At 45.5% G+C, this 17336-nt stretch overlaps 1 protein-coding gene across 1 annotated transcript in view; it reads right to left on the bottom strand.

Moving 5' to 3' along the window:
- The window catches only part of LOC144687569 (lysine-specific demethylase 3A-like), a 65561-nt gene extending 51073 nt beyond the window's left edge, over positions 1-14488 (bottom strand). The window contains exons 1-2 of the mRNA XM_078553884.1: positions 13856-14488; positions 1351-1497 (exon numbers count right to left, since the gene is read on the bottom strand). Coding sequence (XP_078410010.1) covers positions 1351-1497; positions 13856-14062 — 354 coding nt within the window. The 5' untranslated portion in view covers positions 14063-14488. The remainder of the gene's footprint in view (positions 1-1350; positions 1498-13855) is intronic.
- Between the last annotated feature and the right edge of the window lie 2848 nt (positions 14489-17336).

The raw sequence follows: 17336 nt of genomic DNA, 5'->3' as shown, positions 1-17336 counted from the left end.
GATTGTTCAGCGGGTTGTGCATTTTTGGTACAGTCACTTAATGAACAAAACCGTGTGCTTCAGATCAAAAGGGGTTTCCCCACAAACTACGAAGACATGCATCAGGAAAGAGGGAATTCAGATTAGAGAACAGATGTGAATGAAGTCAATCACATGAGCAACAGTCTCAAAAATTCACACTGAGAAGAGAAGCGTTCCGTGGCCGGGAGAGCCTAGGCATGTTAATTTTAGAAGAAAAAAATCTGGTTGTGAATCCAGGTCTGACAAAGTTACACAGGCTTAGGATTCTAGCAACATGCCACACAGCTGTGAAGCTTGGTTAACATGGGCTCTTCAGATTGACGGAGTGGGAAGAAATCTTCAAGAAAATATCACTGTTCAAGATTTCCTCTATAAAATGAACCTGGTACAAACAAAAACTGAACTGCAATGATGATATTAGATACTGTAAAAAAAAGTGGACATTTTATATATTTCTGTATTATGAATTTTATGCTATGTACCTTTCACATGTGTTTTAAATTAACCTTTGGTAAAGCAAAGGGTTAATTGCTGGGTTGTGTTCTAAAGGGAGTTTACTGCTTATATCAGTTAGGTTAGGTGTAAATGAGGATGTCATGCGATCATTAGGGACAACATGTTGTATGAAACTAGACATTTATAGAGACAAAGGGCAAGAAGTTAGAACAAGTTAGAATGGTTAAATGGAAACTAGAACAATTTAAACTGTTCGAGTCTGTCTGTGGAATGTATAAATTAACAATCAAGACAGGTAAAGGACAGTTAAATCATTGGGAGGGGGTCTGCATACTTCTGATTGTATTATTAAAGACCCTAACTGTAAAGAACTATTAAAAGGTGTCTGCATGCTAACTTTGTAAATTATACTTCAGAATATAGCTCTCACCAGGGTATGAGAGTCTACTGATGTAGCTGTGAATGGTTTAAATTATATAGATTAGGTTATGAATTGTGCAAATCGATTGTTGGATTTTTACCAAATATGGCAGGGGAAATCCTGGAGATGGGAGCTAGAGAGAGATAAGGGCTCTCTGTAGAGGTCCCGTGCAGTTTTACCTTATAGAAGAGAGAGACAATGAACAGAGAAACCAGGAGAAGCAGAATTCAAGAGAAGAAGCCAGTTCACACCTTTACCCATGTCAAGGCTGTATCGAGGAGTAAAGAATGTTTGCAGTCCGTTAACAAAAATGGCAGCAGTTAAGTATGATCGCTGCTTGATAAATCTCCTAGATGTTTGGAATAACTTTGTTGTCTGTCGACTTTTGTCTGGTTCAAGAACATTCGCCCCTAACCGCCAATACTTAAAAATACAAAAGAAAAATTCCTTACCAGCACAGGCCACTGCACACCATCTGTAGTTTCTCTTGGAGATGTCCTTTCAGCCAAAACTAACTGGTGTTCGATCAGGAAGACCCTCAGCTCCTCGTCATGAAGTTTCATCCACCGACACCAGCTTTCATCGAATTCTAAAAAGACCTGAAGTAGGGAAAGAGAGAGAGACACATAAATGAATATGACCAATTAATCCACTGTTACCTAAAGTTTTAGGCTGATAAGATTGCAGTACTGACGAGGTGCTACACGTTTGTATATTGGAACCCTTACCAATTATCTGAAAATTGTTTTCATTTATATATAACAAGCAAAGAGTGTGCTCAAGAAATGCACACCTCCACCATGCTGTGCTAACTCAACGTTACTACAATTACATAGTTCATCCTCATGGTTTTTCCCTGCCTGGTTGATGCTCTGTACATAAAATATTTTTTTTTCAGCTTTGTAGTAAGAGTTTCCACCTCTCAGAGCAGGTTTCAGGCCAATCTACACCCAACAACATGCTCTGAAAACTCTGCTCATATTTTGACAGCTGTGACAAATTGCACCACAGCAGCTGAGGTAATCAACAGCATTCTAAAAAAAAATACACAATTCATCCTATCTAGCAATGTTAACGGATTCTTTAAAAATGTCCAGGATCCAGATCTGCATCTTTGCGAATACCAGTTCTTTCTTGGGCCATATCCTACCTGTATACCAAGTTTTGCTAATCCATTCATTAGCTTTTGAGATATATTTGTTTACAAACAGACTAAAACATGGGTGAAAACATTTACCTCTGCCACTGAAGGTGGACAGAGGTAAAAGTATAATAGATTATTACACAGAACAGGGCTTACAATAGGCTTTATAAAAATGAGCATCAGCATTTTTGTTGTCTAGCAGTTGAGTAGCTTTATTACTGTAATATTAGCAGCACTTTGAATGGACGGTTCTCAGCTTATGCAAGGGCCCACTCAATTTCCCAAACGTATGGGACCAGCAGGTAGCTAGCTAGATTTTAAATGTGAGTAAAATAATTGGAGTATTTCTACAATGTAAGTTTTCCACTGTAAAATGACTAGTAGGAAACAGCAGCATCTATTTAAAAACTCATTCATAGTATTATCCTAAGGTTCCTATCCTTCAACCCCCTACCCTACCTTAATGGTAAAGCTAGGTAAGTAAGAAAGGGCAGGAAGTCTACGCTGATAAAAGGTGGGAAGTAGTAAGGTTGGAGGTGGCTTATATGGGGCATAATCATGAGCACAGGGGCTGAACTGTCTTTTTCTCTGCTGTATATATTATGTATGCAGAGAACAGCCAATCCACCCACTGATTTTTCTGCTTCTTTTCCATCCCACCATTTATTTTACCTCCTCCTCTGGTAAAAGATTTGTAATGAAAATACAACGGCAACCCTAGGTTATATTCAGATGAATATTCTGCAGCCCTGCCTTGAGGTTCTCCCACCCTTTATCTTAGTTACCCTGTTGCAAAACATTTTTGGAATTTGCTCCAATCATACAGTTGAGTTCAAATTTGAACCCAGTTTTATGCCTTTCCAACAGAAGCACTCCACATAGACAGTTACAAATGATCAATTTGTGCATTTTACTTGCTTTTTTTCCCCCTCCTCGGAGTTGGAAGGGCAAAGAGATCTCTAGCCTGTGCTAACTGCAATTATGAAGGTCAATCCACCCACTAAGGTGAACTTCTAAGTTAAATCGTCTACTCAGGCAGGTGGGTGTAACTATTTTGAAGATTCGGAGGGGAGGTATGCCCAATGTCTTGGACAATATTTATCCCTCAATCAACACCATAAAAACAGAAGGATGATTGGATCATTATCACACCGCTGTTTGTAGGAGCGTGCTGTGCATTAGTGCTGGCATAGTGGTATTGTCACTAGTATTCCAGGGTAATGCTCTGGGGACCCGGGTTAGAATCCCACCACCCAGATGGTGAAATCTGAATTCAATAAAAGTCTGATGATGACCACGAAACCATTGCTGATTGTTGTTAAAAAGAAAACATCTGGTTCACTAATGCCCTTTAGGGAAGGAAATCTGCCATCCTTACCTAGTCTGGCCTACATGTGACTCCAGACCCACAGCAATGTGGTTGGCTCTTAAATGCCCTCAGACCCACAGCAATTAGGGATGGGTAATGAACCCAGCAATGCCCACATCCCATGAACAAGTGACAAACCAAAAAAGAAAAAAAAGTTGCCTATTATATTGGAGGTCAAAGGCCTTCAGAGTTCGGAACTAACAATTCCCAGCAGGCCTCTGAACTTCTGGGCATCGTTGGCAAGGCCAGCCTTTACTGCCCATCCCTAATTGCCCTTAAGGTGGTGGTGAGCTGCCTCCTTGAAACGCTGTAGTCCATGTGGTGTAGGTACACCAACAGTGCTGTTAGGAAGGTGAGTTCCAGGATTTTGACCCAGCGACAATGAAGGAACAATGATACATTTCCAAGTCAGGATAGAGAGTTACTTGGAGGGGAACTTCCAGGTGGTGGTGTTCCGACATATCTGCTGCCCTTGTCCTTCTTGATGGTAGCGGCTGTGGGTTTGGAAGGTGCTGTCTAAGGAGCCTTGGTAAGTTTCTACAGTGTATCGTGTAGGTGGTACACACTGCTGCTACTGTGTGTCGGTGATGGAGGGATTAAATGTTTGTGGATGGGATGCCAATCAAGTGGGCAGCTTTGTCCTGAATGATGTCAAGTTTCTTGAGTGTTGTTGAAGCTGCACTCATCCAGGCCAAGTGGGGAATATTCCATCACACTCATGACTTGTGCCTTGAAGATTGTGGCCAGGCTTTGGGAAGTCAGGAAGCGAGGCGAGGCGAGTTACTTGCCACAGGATTCCTGGTCTTCGACCTGCTCCTGTGGCCACAGTTTTTATATGCCTGGTCCAGTTCAGTTTTCTGGTCAATGATAACGCCCAGGATGTTGATAGTGGGGGATTCAGCAATGGTAATGCCATTGAATGTCATGGGGCAATGGTTAGATTCCCTCTAGATGGTTATTGCCTGGTACTTGTGTGGCATGACTGTTACTTACCACTTGTCAGCCCAAGCCTGGATATCATCCAGGTCTTGCTGCATTTGACATGGACTGCTTCGGTATCGGAGGAATCGCAAATGGTGCTGAACGTCATCAGCGAACATCCCCACTTCTGACCTTATGATAGAAGGTAGGTCATTGACGAAGCAGCTGGAGATGGTTGGGCCGAGGACACTACCCTGAGGAACTGATGTCCCGGAGTGGACATGACTGACCTCCAACAACCACAACCATCTTCCTTTGTGCTAGCTATGACTCTAACCAGCAGAGACACACCCCCCTCCCCCCGGATTCCCATTGAGTCCAGTTTTGCTAGGGCTCCTTGATGTTACACTCTGTCAAATACTGCCTTGATATCAAGGGCAGTTACACTCACCTCACCTCTGGAGTTCAGCTCTTTTGTCCATGTTTGAACCATGGCTGTAATGAGGTCAGGATCGGAGTGGCCCTGGCAGAACCCAAACTGAGCAGTGAGCAGGTTATTGCTAAGCAAGTGCCACTTGAAAACACTGTTGATGACCCCTTCCATCATCAGTAATGGACAGTAGACTGTTGGGGCGGTAATTGGCCAGGTTGGATTTGTCCTGCTGTGTGTGTACAGAACATACCTGGGTAGATGCCAGTGTTGTAGCTGCACTGGAAAATCTTGGCTAGGGGCATGGCAAGTTCTGGAGCACAAGCCTTCAGTATTACTGACAGAATATTGTCAGGGCCCACAGCCTTTGCAGTATCCAGCGCCTTCTGCCATTTCTTGATATCACGTGGAGCAAATTGAATTGGCTGAAGACTGGCATCTGTGATGCTGGGGACCTCCGGAGGCCGAGATGGATCATCCACTCGGCATTTCTGGCTGAAGATTGTAGCAAATGCTTCAGCCTCATCTTTTACACTAATGTACTGGGCTCCTCCATCATAGAGCATGGAGAGATTTGTGAAGCCTCCTTCTCCAGTGAATTGTTTAATTGTCCACCACCCTTCATGGCTGGATGTGGCAGCACTGCAGAGCTTAGATCTGATCCATTGGTTGTGGGATCGCTTAGCTCTATCACTTGCTGCTTATGCTGTTTGGCATGCAAGTAGTTTTGTGTTGCATCTTCACCAGGTTGACACCCCTTACCAGCTGCCGCACACCCAGTTTAGCAGCTATGTCCTTTAGGGCTCGGCCAGCTCGGTCAGTAGTGGTGCTACCAAGCTACTCTTGGTGATGGACATTGAAATCCCCCAACCAGAGTACATTCTGTGCCCTTGCCACCCAAGTGGTGTTCAGCACGAGGAGGAGGGCACGTGGGGGCAGGCTGGCAGTAAGTGGTAATCAGCAGGAAGTTTCACTGCACATGTTTGACCTGATGCCATGAGAGATCATGGGGTCCAGAGTCAATGTTGAGGACTCCCAGGACAACTCCCTCCCAACTGTATACCACTGTGCCATCACCTCTGCTGAGTCTTTCCTGCCAGTGGGACAGGGAGATACCCAGGGATGGTGATGGTGGTGTCAGGGACATTATCTGTAAAGTACGATTCCATGCCATGAGTATAACGATGTCAAGCTGTTGCTTAACTAGTCTGTGAGACAGCTCTCCCAATTCTGGCATTAGCCCCCAGGTGTTAGTAAGGAGGACTTTGCAAGGTTGACAGGGCAGAGTTTGCCGTCATCGTTTCCGGTGCCTAGGTCGATGCCGGATGGTCCATCCAGTTTCATTCCTTTGAAGACTTAGTAGCAGTTTGATACAACCGAGTGGCTTGTTGGGCCATTTCAGAGGGCACTTAAGAGCCAACCATATTGCTGTGGGTCCAGAGTCACATATAGACCAGGCAAGGACAGCATCTTTCCTTTCCTGAAAAAGGACATTAGTGAACCAGATGGGTTTTTTATGACAATGGTTTCATGGTCATCGTTAGACTTTTAATTCCAGATTTTTGATGAATTCAATTTCTACCATCTGCCATGGTGGGATTCAAACCTGGATCCCCAGAGCATTACCCTGGGTGTCTGGATTACCAGTCCAGCAACAATACCACTACGCCACCACATCCCATGCACAGTTGGTCCATTTTCTCATCGTCAGGTTGGTTGACAGCCCTGTGCATATGCGCAGTTTGTTTCGGTTATATCTGCAACCAGGAAGCCTGCTCTGTGCATCTGCGCAGAAGGGAAACAAGGAAGAAAGTGAAACAGCACGAAGAGGGTCAGGTGACAGAGAAGAGAACACCATCCGGAAGAGAGTATCAGAGGAAGCTGAACAAATGAGAGGGACCAGGAGCAGATCCCAAAACAAAGAAGGTGGTCTCAAACCAGGGAGTGGGGCAGAAAGATGTCTGAGGAAGACCGTCAACTCAAGGAACAAGAACAGGAATCTGAAACAGGCCCTGTTAAGCAGAATTGAAACTAAGGAGCAGAAAAAGAAAAGTCTCTGAATTAAAGAGACAGAGCTGCAGGGAGCAAACTTAAAGCAAAAGGGGCTTAAGAGAAGCTAGAAGGTCTGAGGAGACAGCTAAAGGTTGGTGAACCCTTACTATGGGCTTTTGGAACAGTGGTGTTCTGCTTGGCACAGCTGAATATCCGAGAGTGTGTGTGTGTGTGTTTGCCTGGAAGATGAAGCTTGAATGCTTCTTTTTGTTCATGGGATATGGGTATCCCTAAATGCCCTTGTTCAGAGGGTATTTAAGAGTCAACCACATTGCTGTGAGGTCTGGAGTCACACATAGGCCAGACCAGGTAAGGACAGATTTCCTTCCCTAAAGGACAAGATGGGTTTAGTTTTTTTTTTACAATTGACCATGGTTTCATGGTCATCATTCCAGATTTTTATTGAATTCAAATTCCACCGTTTGCTGTGGCAGGATTCGAACCCGGGTCCCCAGAGCATTACCCTGAATTACTAGTCCAGCAACAATACCGCTATGCCATTGCACGTAGAGATCCAGGGGAAAATGAACTTCAGAAAGAGGTTGAAACCCTGGAGGCGGATTTTTGAAGACATCAGAGTGAAAGCGTTGTTTGGGAGAGAGTTCTTCGAATGTGCAGATTGGAAGCCCTCGTCAGAAACAGTGTTTCGGTGAGACCAGCTGGCTCACGTTGTGACAAACATAGAAAATAGGAGCAGGAGTAGGCCATTCGGCCCCTCGAGCCTGATCCGCCATTCATTATGATCATGGCTGATCATCCAACTCAACAGCCTGCTCCCGCTTTCTCTCCATATCCTTTGATCCCTTTTGTCCCAAGAGCTATATCTAACTCCTTCTTGAAAACATACAATGTTTTGGCCTCAACTACTTTGTGGTAGCGAATTCCACAGGCTCATCACTCTCTGGGTGAAGAAATTTCTCATCTCAGTCTTAAATGGTCTACCCAGTATCCTCAGACTGTGACCCCTGAACCCATTGGGAACATCCTTCCTACATCTACCCTGCCTAGTCCGGTTAGAATTTTAAAGGTTTCTATGAGATCCCCCCCTCATTCTTCTGAACTCCAGCGAATATAATCCTAACCGACTCAATCTCTCCTCATATATCAGTCCCACCACCCCAGGAATTAGTCTGGTAAACCTTTGCTGCACTCCCTCTATAGCAAGAACATCCTTCCTCAGATAAGGAGACCAAAACTGCACACGATATTCCAGGTGTGGTCTCACCAAGCATCTGGGGTGCTGTTGATGAGAAATCCATAAACATTTGGTTTTGGAGTGTTGTGTGTCTGACTGCAGTTCGCCTATTAGTTTACATGGACTATATACTTACTGTTAACATTAGTGTATAACAGATTTTGTAACTTATGTTATCTTTACGAGTTTGTATACATATCTGTAAAGGTATAGTTGGGGTGAAGGAGTAGTGTAATATAGTTCATCTTTTTTTTTAAAGAATGTTTACTCTTTTGTTAAAAGTTCAGCAGCTGACTCCAGTGGCTCTGTTCAGTAGCCACCCTCCACGTTTCTAAACGAAAAATAAAAGTTAGGGTCTATCAAGCCAGCTCTGCCCTGGAATCTGACTTATGATCTCAGCTGATACTGGACATCACACACTGAAAGTATTTCATTGACTTTAGAGCACTTTTGATAGTTCGATAGTCACAATAAGCGCAAGATAAATACAAGTCTTTCTTTATTAAAAAAGGCAATATCTCTGAAGCACATTTGAGTTTAAATTGGTGCATCGCCATAAATTTTAATCATTTAACTGTTCAGCTAAATCATTCCTCATTCCACTGTCAAAGCAAATGAAGATCAAATCAGGTTTTAGAAGAATGTAAAATCGGGTTTATTAGTATGCTTATTACACCCACATGCTCAATTCAGACAAAGCCTCATCTTGAGTTTGAGTTCACAACCATAGGGAGAGGGGTATAGAGAGGCCTCTAGCAAAGGAAGGGATTGTAATACTTAACATAGAAGTTTAGAGACTCAAGTTTAAATCCAGTTTAGGTGCAGTCACCAAACCAAAAAGGGGATTCTCTAAAATGGAGTCCAGAATCAGGTGCAAACACACCACTTTGTTCCATTCCATCAGGGTCCTGAAGGATTAAAGCTACAATTACAGAGTCAGTGCAAAGCAAAAACTTTTCATACCAACTCTCCAGTTACAATATAACTGCATACCTGGTGGATTTCAACATAAGCTATTTTTAATCTATCATCACTACTTTCCTCAACTTTTGCAGTTGTCAGAAATAAGTCACTTGCCAAACAGCATTAAGATTGTGTAATGAGTTCAAAGTTTGAAAGAAGGCTATTTGTAAGCATTTTATAACAGTTACACATACAAAAGTGAACGATGGTTAGACTTCCTCTTGTTGGGAGATGGGCATTGCCTGGCACTTGTGTGGCGAGAATGTTACTTCCCACTTGTCAGCCCAAGCCTTTTTTTAAAAATATTAATTCACGGGATGTGGGCTTCACTGGCTAGGCCAGCATTTATTGCCCATCCCTAGTTGCCCTTGAGAAGGTGGTGGTGAGCTGCCTTTTTGAACCGCTGCAGTACCTGTGTAGATACACCCACAGTGCTGTTAGGAAGGGAATTCCATGTTTTTGACCCAGCGACAATGAAGGAACGGCGATATCTCCCCAAGTCAGGGTGGTGAGTGACTTGGGAGGGGAACTTCCTGGTGGTGGCGTTCCCATCTATCTGCTGCCCTTGTCCTTCTAGGTGGTAGTGGTTGTGGGTTTGGAAGGTGCTGTCTAAGGAGCCTTGGTGAATTCCTGAAGTGCATCTTGTAGATGGTACACTGCTGCTACTGTGCGTCGGTGGTGGAGGGAATGAATGTTTGTGGATGTGGTGCCAATCAAGCGGGCTGCTTTGCCCTGGACGGTGTCAAGCTTCTTCAATGTTATGGGAGCTGCATTCATCCAGGCAAGTGGGGAGTGTTCCATCACACTCCTGACTTATGTCTTGCAGATGGTGGACAGGCTTTGGGGAGTTAGGTGGCGAGTTACTTGTCGCACGATTCCTAGCCTCTGACCTGCTGTTGTAGCCACAGTATTTATATGGCTAGTCCAGTTCAGTTTGTGGTCAATGGTAACGTCCAGGATGTTGATAGTGGGGGATTCAATGATGGTAATGCCATTGAACATCAAGGGGCAATGGTTGGATTCTCTCTTGTTGGAGATGGTCATTGCCTGACACTTGTGTGGCGTTAATGTTACTTGCCACTTGTCAGCCCAAGCCTAGATATTGTCCATAAGAAATAGGAGTAGGCCATTCGGCCCTTCAAGCCTTCCCCGCCATTCAATAAGATCATGGCTTATCTGCCCCACGCCTCAACTCTTTTGTGCCAATGCCTCATAGTCCTCAACTCCCTGATATTTCAAAAACCTATCTACCTCCTCTTTAAATACATTGTGATCTAGCATCCACAACTATCTGGGGTAGAGAATTCCAGACATTCACTGCCAGGTCTTGCTGCATTCAGAATTGACTGCTTCAGTATCTGAGGAGTTGCGAATGGTGCTGAACAAAATCATCAGCGTACATCCCCACTGCTGGAACTTATCATGGAAGGAAGGTCATTGATGAAGGAGCTGAAGATGGTTGGCCAAGGACACTACCCTGATGAACTCCTGCAGTGATCTCCTGGAACTGAGATGATTGACCTCCCAACAACCACAACCATCGTCCTTTGTGCTAGGTTATGACTCCAACCAGCGGAGAGAGTTTTCCCCCACATCCCGATTCCTATTGACCCCAGTTTTGCTAGGGCTTCTAGATGCCACATTCGGTCAAATGCTGCCTTGATATCGAGGGTAGTCACTCTCACCTCACCTTGGGAGTTCAGCTCTTTTGTCCATGTTGAACCAAGGCTGTAATGAGGTCTGGAGCAGAGTGATCCCTGCGGAACCCAAACTGTTCACCACCATTCACGTCTGGATGTGGCAGGACTGCAGAGCTTAGATCTGATGTCAGTTGTGGGATTGCTTAGCTCTGTCAATCGCATGCCGCTTATGCTGTTCGGTAGGCTAGTAGTCCTGAGCTGTAGCTTCACCAGGTTGACACCTCATTTTTAGGTATGCCTGGTGCTGCTCCTGGCATGCTCTCCTGCACTCTTCATTGAGCCAGGTTGATCCCCTGGCTTGGTGATAATGATAGAGTGAGGGATATGCCAGGCCATGAGGTTATAGATTGTGGTTGAGTACAATGCTGCTGCTGATGGCCCACAGCGCCTCATGGTTGCGCAGTCGAGTTGCTAGATGTGTTCATAGTCTATCCTATTTAGCACGGTAGTAGTGCACGCAGTATTCCAGGTGTCATCTCACAAAAACCTCTACAATTGTAGCAAGACTTCCTAGGTTCTCGTATCCAATTCCCTTGCTATTTGCCTTCCTAATTGCTTGCTGTATCTGCAGGCTAATTTTTTGTGCTCCTTGTACAGTTCCTTCTGAACAACATCTAAAAGTTTCACATGTTTTAATATTCTATCTTTCTATTCTTATCACCCAAGTGAATAATGTGACACTTCCCCAAATCCATGAGCCTTTATCTTGTGTATTAACCCCTTGTGTATCTACTGGTTCCCCTTTATCTACCCTATTAGTTACCTCAAAAACTCAATTTGACAAATATACTCCATCTGATCAACTATAATTTTTAGTGCATTGTTAAGACTTCTTTAATAATAGATTCCAGCACTTTCCCAAAGACTGATGTCAGGCTAACTTGCCTGTAGTTTCCCAATATTGCTCCCTCCTTTTCTTGAATAGCAGTGATACATTTGCTAACTTCCAATCTGCTGGGACTAATCTAGAATCTTAGGTAATTTTGGAACATCGTAGCTAGCATATCCACTATCTCTATAGCTCTCTCTTTTAGAGCCATAGGATGTAAGCCATCAGGTCTTGGAGATTTGTCAGCATTTTAGTCTCAAGTTTTTCCAATACTTTTTCCTTTGTTGATATATTAGCTCCTTGGTTATCCCCTATTTCTGGTATATTATTTGGAGAAGTTAGACAACATTTTTAATCAATGCTCCTGCCATTCCCTCATTCCCCATGATAATTTCTCTTCTGCCTGCCTCTAAGGGATCAGAAATTACTTCAGCTACTCTTCTCCTTTATACATGTTTAAAAGTTTTAAAAAAAAATCCTGATTAGTTTACTTGCATTCAATATTTCCCTCATCAACTGGTTAATACAGGGATGCCAAGTTTTTAATTATCACAACAGAATTTACAGCGTAGAGGAACCTTCTGGGCAGGTGCATCGATGCTAGTGCTGGGGTTGTCAATTCTAATCCCATCTGTCTGCCATTTCTATGCTTTACAAATATGTACTCAATTCCATGAGCCAGCACAGACATGATGAACCAAAAGGCCTCCTTCTGTGCTGTGAATGTGCACTTATATAGCATCTTTCAAATTTTCAGGAGATACCAAAGCACTTTACAGGCATCAAGTTATTTTGAAATGAAGTCACTGTTGCTTTTGGTTGGGGGTGGGGGGGGCAGAAAAACAGCAGATGAATAACCAGCTAATCTGTTTTTATGGTGGTAGTTGAAGAATGTGGAATGTTGACTAGGACCTCCCTACTATTTTTCAGAAAAGTTTCATAAGTTCTTTTCCAGCTAAATGGGCAGCTTGGGCTCCGGTTTAATGTCTGATCTAAAAGACAGCACCTCCAAAAATGCAGTTCACCCTTAATAGCGCAACAAATTTGCCTTGGAGAAGTGGAGATTTGACCGAGTTATCCAAAATCATGAGGGGTCTGGACAGAGTAGAGAGAGGGAAACTGTTCCCGCTAGTGAAAGCATCAAGAATGAGAGGGCACACACTGAAAGTAATTGGCAAAAGAAGCAAAGGCAACGTGAGGAAAAACTTTTTCATGCAGCAAGTTGTTTAGGATCTGGAATGCACTGCCTGAAAGTGGGGTGGAGGCAGGTTCAATCGAGACATTCAAAAGGAAATTAGACTGCTATCTGAAAAGGAAGAATGTGCAGGGTTACAGGGAAGAAAAACAGGGGATTGTTACTAGGTGAACTGCTCATTCAAAAGCCAGTGCAGACATAATGGGCTAAATAGTCTACTTCAGCACTGTAACAATTCTGTGCTGGTTTCTAAAATTCTCCCAATCCTCAGGCTTACCAATATTCTTTCCAACATTATAAACCTTCTACTTTAATCTAATACTATCCTTAACTTAAGATAAAAACAAAAAGCTAAAAGCTTATCCTTAACTTCCCTAGTAAGCCACGGATGGATCCTTCACGCTGAAGTTTTGTTTAATATCGGCACTCATCAGTTAAGTTGCCTCTCTTAGCTTTGCTAAGCATAGAAGGATCACTTTCAGATGGGCATTGATTTAGCTGGAGTTGCTAGTTTCCGGCTTCTTTGCTCCGGCGGTGAACTCAATCAATTAAAAACACACACACACACACACCCACCCCGTGCTAATCCTCAACAAGGTTAAGGCTTGTTACCCTCTGCTGCTGCCCAGTTAGCTTGATACAACGGTAGTTGTCATTTAAAGATCAGGTAAATCCAGTGAACGGATAAGTGAATTGTTGTCTAGTTTCCTCCCCTCTGCCAAATTCATCTCGGTAAAGGTAACCAAGCCAGCTGGAATATTCAATTGTAGACCAGATTTATGGAAAGCGCTCGAAAGCAAAGCAACACAGCACTGATACCAGGGGGAAAAGCAGGGGCGCAAGTTACATTATTCATTTTATTCTTAGAGCAAAGAGAAAGGAATATTTTCCATGAGCTTTAAGATGATCGAAAAGTCACAGCCTGTTGATTCAAATACTACATTTCACCAAATTAGCTGAAATTCTTGAACTGCGAATTTTAACCCTTACAAGTCTCCCTACTTTTTCCTCCCAAACGTGGATTGTTGATTAAACATCTTAATGTATTTTCCTAAGTACAGGGTTTCCTTTTAAAAGCTGTTTCACGATTTTCAAATGCTCTTCATCCACATCCCCGGCCGTAAGATTAAAGGAGAGAGAGAAAAAAATTCACATTTACCAACAAATTTGTGTCTGATAGATCTTTGTGGGAAACGGCTCTGATGATCCCTGCCCTCCAGTTCCATTCTGACATTCGCCCGGGCTCGAGCTCCTGGCTGAAGCTGCTCAGGACGCAGAGGAAGCGCTTGCCCACCAAGTCTAAGGGCGCAGCAGCTTCTTGCCGCTGCTGTTGCGAGTCGAGCGGAGACATGTTCCAAAATTCCATCTTCAGAACGTTCACCCTGGCTCCAGGACCCACGCGCCCGCGCTACATTCGCATCCCGTGCCCAGCGCACCCCTGCTGTAACAAGCCAGCGCTCGCCGCCCATTGGACGCTGCGCGCCCAGCGGGCGGGGCCTCCAGCGCCCACGCCCCCCCGTCAATCATTCACCCTCCGCCCGGCGGCGGCTGCGCCGCTTTCCCCCCCCCGCCTCGATGCCAAATAGCTCGCCGCCTTCTCGAGCGCTTTTCCGAGGCCCCGGCACCGGGGCAGCGCCGACGGCTGGCCGGTCCCAGCCGCCCCGAGCGGTCACCGCGGGCCGCTCGGGGTAAAGGCGGCCGCGACGCTGCAGAAGCTGCTCCCGCTGGCGCGTGCAGGCGGCGGGCGACAGTGTTGTGGTGGGGGAGCGAGCAGGTTCACACTACGTGCCGATTCGTGCGTAGTCACCGAGAGGGGGGCTGGTGGGTAGGAGGGCTGGGGGAGGAGAGTCAGCCCCACCGATAACCGCCCTCTGCAGCCCAGAGAGTACAGTGCAACCACACGAAGAGGCACCAAAACAAACGCATTTTCCATTGCAACCCACTCTCCTCCTCTTAATTCGCAGACTTCACTGCTGCCGACCACAAGCCAAATGCTGCAGCTGCTGGAAATCCCTGAAACAAAACAAAACAGGAATACTCAGCAGTCGGTCAGGCAGCCTCGTTGGAGAGGGGCACCGGAATTGAAACCTGTCAATAAGTACAAGCAAAATGCTGCGGATGCTGGAGATCTGAAACTCAAAAAAGCAGAAAAATGCTGGAAAAGCTCAGCATCTGGGGAGAGAGAGAGGGAAACAGAGTTGACATATCGAGTCAATAGGGTGGCGCAGTCAGTGCCAAACACCAGGGACTGTGGGAGGGAGTGCCAGCCTCGCTACTCTAAATGGAGTATCTTGTTGCCCCCCCCCCCCCCCCCCTTCCCTGCTGCAGACCTGGAAGACCGACTTTAAAAGAAACCGGAACCGTCATCCTGAGAGTTTTAAAGTCGGTCTGTCAGGTCACTTTCACTGAGTTGCTGCGCTGCTGCTTCCAACCTTCGGGCAGCTTTGTGGTGATTCCGATTTTTTTTTTTAAAAAGCCCGCCAGAAAACCGGGAAGCTGCCCGGTAGGTCAACAGCAGTGCAGCAACTGAGGGTGTTCCTGCCTGAAAAATGGCAAGTGAAATCTCAATTTGAGAGACAATTGGATGGTTGGGGGCTGGGAGATGGTTGGGGGCTGGGAGATGTTTGGGGGCTGATGGAGGGTTGGGGGAGAGGCTGGAGGGCTGGGTGGGAGGTTGGGGAGTGTGGGGTGGGTGGGATTTTGGGGGCTGTGAGAGAGGTGGGGGTAGTTTGGGGGCTGTTAGAGGGGTGGGGGAGGTTGAGGGGTGGGAGGGAGTTTCTGGGGTGTTAGAGGGGTGGGGAAGGTTGAAAGATGTTGGAGGGGTGGGGTGCATTTGGGGATGTTGGAGGGACGGTTGGGAGTAGGGGGCTAATGGAAGGTGAGGGAGTTTTGGGAGTGTTGGAGGGGCGGGGGAGGTTGTGGGCTGTTCCAGGTTGGGGAATGTTGGAGGGGCGGGGGAGGTTGGGGGTGTTGGAGGGTGAGGGATTTTGGAGGTTGGGGTGTGGGAGGGGTGGAGGGCCATGGGGGGTGTTGGATGGGTCAGGGGAGGTTGGAGGGGTGAGGTGGGAGTTTGGGGGGCGTTGGAGGAGTGGGTGGGAATTTGGGGGCTGTTGAAGAGGTGAGGAGAAGTTTGAGAGGTGTCAGAGGGGTGAGGAGGAGGTTGGAGGCTATTGTAGGGTTGGAGGGTGTTGGAGAGGCAGGGGAAGGTTGGAGGGTGTTGGAGTGGTTGGGGGGCTGTTGGGGTGGTGGGAGGTTGAGGGCTATTGAAGAGATGGGAGAATTTGGGGATGTTGGAGGGGTGGGTGGAGGATTGGGGATATTGGAGGAGTGGGTGGGAGTTTGGGGGCTTATGGAGGGTGATAAAAAGTTTGGAGGTGTGGGAGAAGGTTGGGGGCTGTTGTAGGGTTGTGGGGAGGTTGGGGAGAGGTTTGGGGGTGTTGGAGGGTGAGGGGAGTTTGTAGATGTGGGGGTGGTGAGGTGAGTGTCACTTTTTTTTTCTGCTGGAGTCACAGAAGGTCATGATTTCCTTATCAAGAAATAAATGTTTTTCATGGATGAAGAAACTTGGGAGCAGCTAGTGCAACAGAGGGTCTGCAAGTGGTCTGAGGTTAAAAGGAGTAGTGAGGCTAAGAAAATCAGTAGATGAAGGATCAAGGTTGCAACCATCAAAGGTGCCAGCTGTGATTGTACTTGAGGGACATGAAGAAACGTGTCATTTTCGTTGGCCCATTGAAAAATAGGGAGGACGTCAAGAGTTTGCACTGCGAGAGGGGTGAAGGTTACATGCGATCTGAGTATAGAGTAAAATCTGTGACCAAACCAGAGTTTTCCTTCTACACTGACTTTATTTCACACAAATATTTTAACTATGGGTAAAATTAAAATGGAAGCTGCTTTTCTTCCCAAATTTTAAAATTCAGGTTATAGGACCATGGAAAGAGGCCAGATTTGCAAATTAATGAGAATGGGCTTTATAAGATGTCGGAGCAGAAGTAGGCCATTTGGTCCACCAATTCTGCTCCGCCATTCAGTGAGATCATGGCTGATCTGATAATCTTCAACTCCACTTTCCTGCCTTTTCCCCATAACCCTTGATTCCCTTACTGATTAAAAATCTGTCTATCTCAGCCTTGAATATACTTGATGACCCAGCCTGTTCAGCCCTCTGCAGTAAGGACTTCCACAGATTAACTACCCTCTGAGAGAAGAAATTCCTCCTCAATTCTGTCTTAAATGGACGACCCCTTACTTTGAGATTATTCCCTCTGGTCCTAGACTCTCCCACAAGGGGAAACAACCTCTCAGCATCTACCCTGTCAAGCCCCCTAAGAATTTTATATGTTTCAATAAGATCACCTCTCATTCTTCTAAGCTCCAATGAGTATAGGCCCAACCTACTCAAACTCTCTTCAGAAGAAAATCCCTCCACACCCAGGGTCAACCTCCTCTATTCTCTGGACTGCCTCCAATGCCAATATATCTTTTCTTAGGTAAGGGGACCAAAACTGCTCTCAGTATTCTAGGTGTGGTCTAACTAGTGCCTTGTATAGTTTTCACAAGACTTCCCTATTTTTATGCTCCATTCCCTTTGAAATAAAGGCCAACATTCCATTTGCCTTCCCTATTACCTGCTGAACTTG

The sequence above is a fragment of the Cetorhinus maximus genome, chromosome 1 (genome assembly GCF_964194155.1).
Source record: "Cetorhinus maximus chromosome 1, sCetMax3.hap1.1, whole genome shotgun sequence".
Taxonomy (NCBI): Eukaryota; Metazoa; Chordata; class Chondrichthyes; order Lamniformes; family Cetorhinidae; genus Cetorhinus; species Cetorhinus maximus.
The sequence above is the reverse complement of the archived record's forward strand: the minus strand, read 5'-3'. Positions and strand labels throughout refer to the sequence as shown.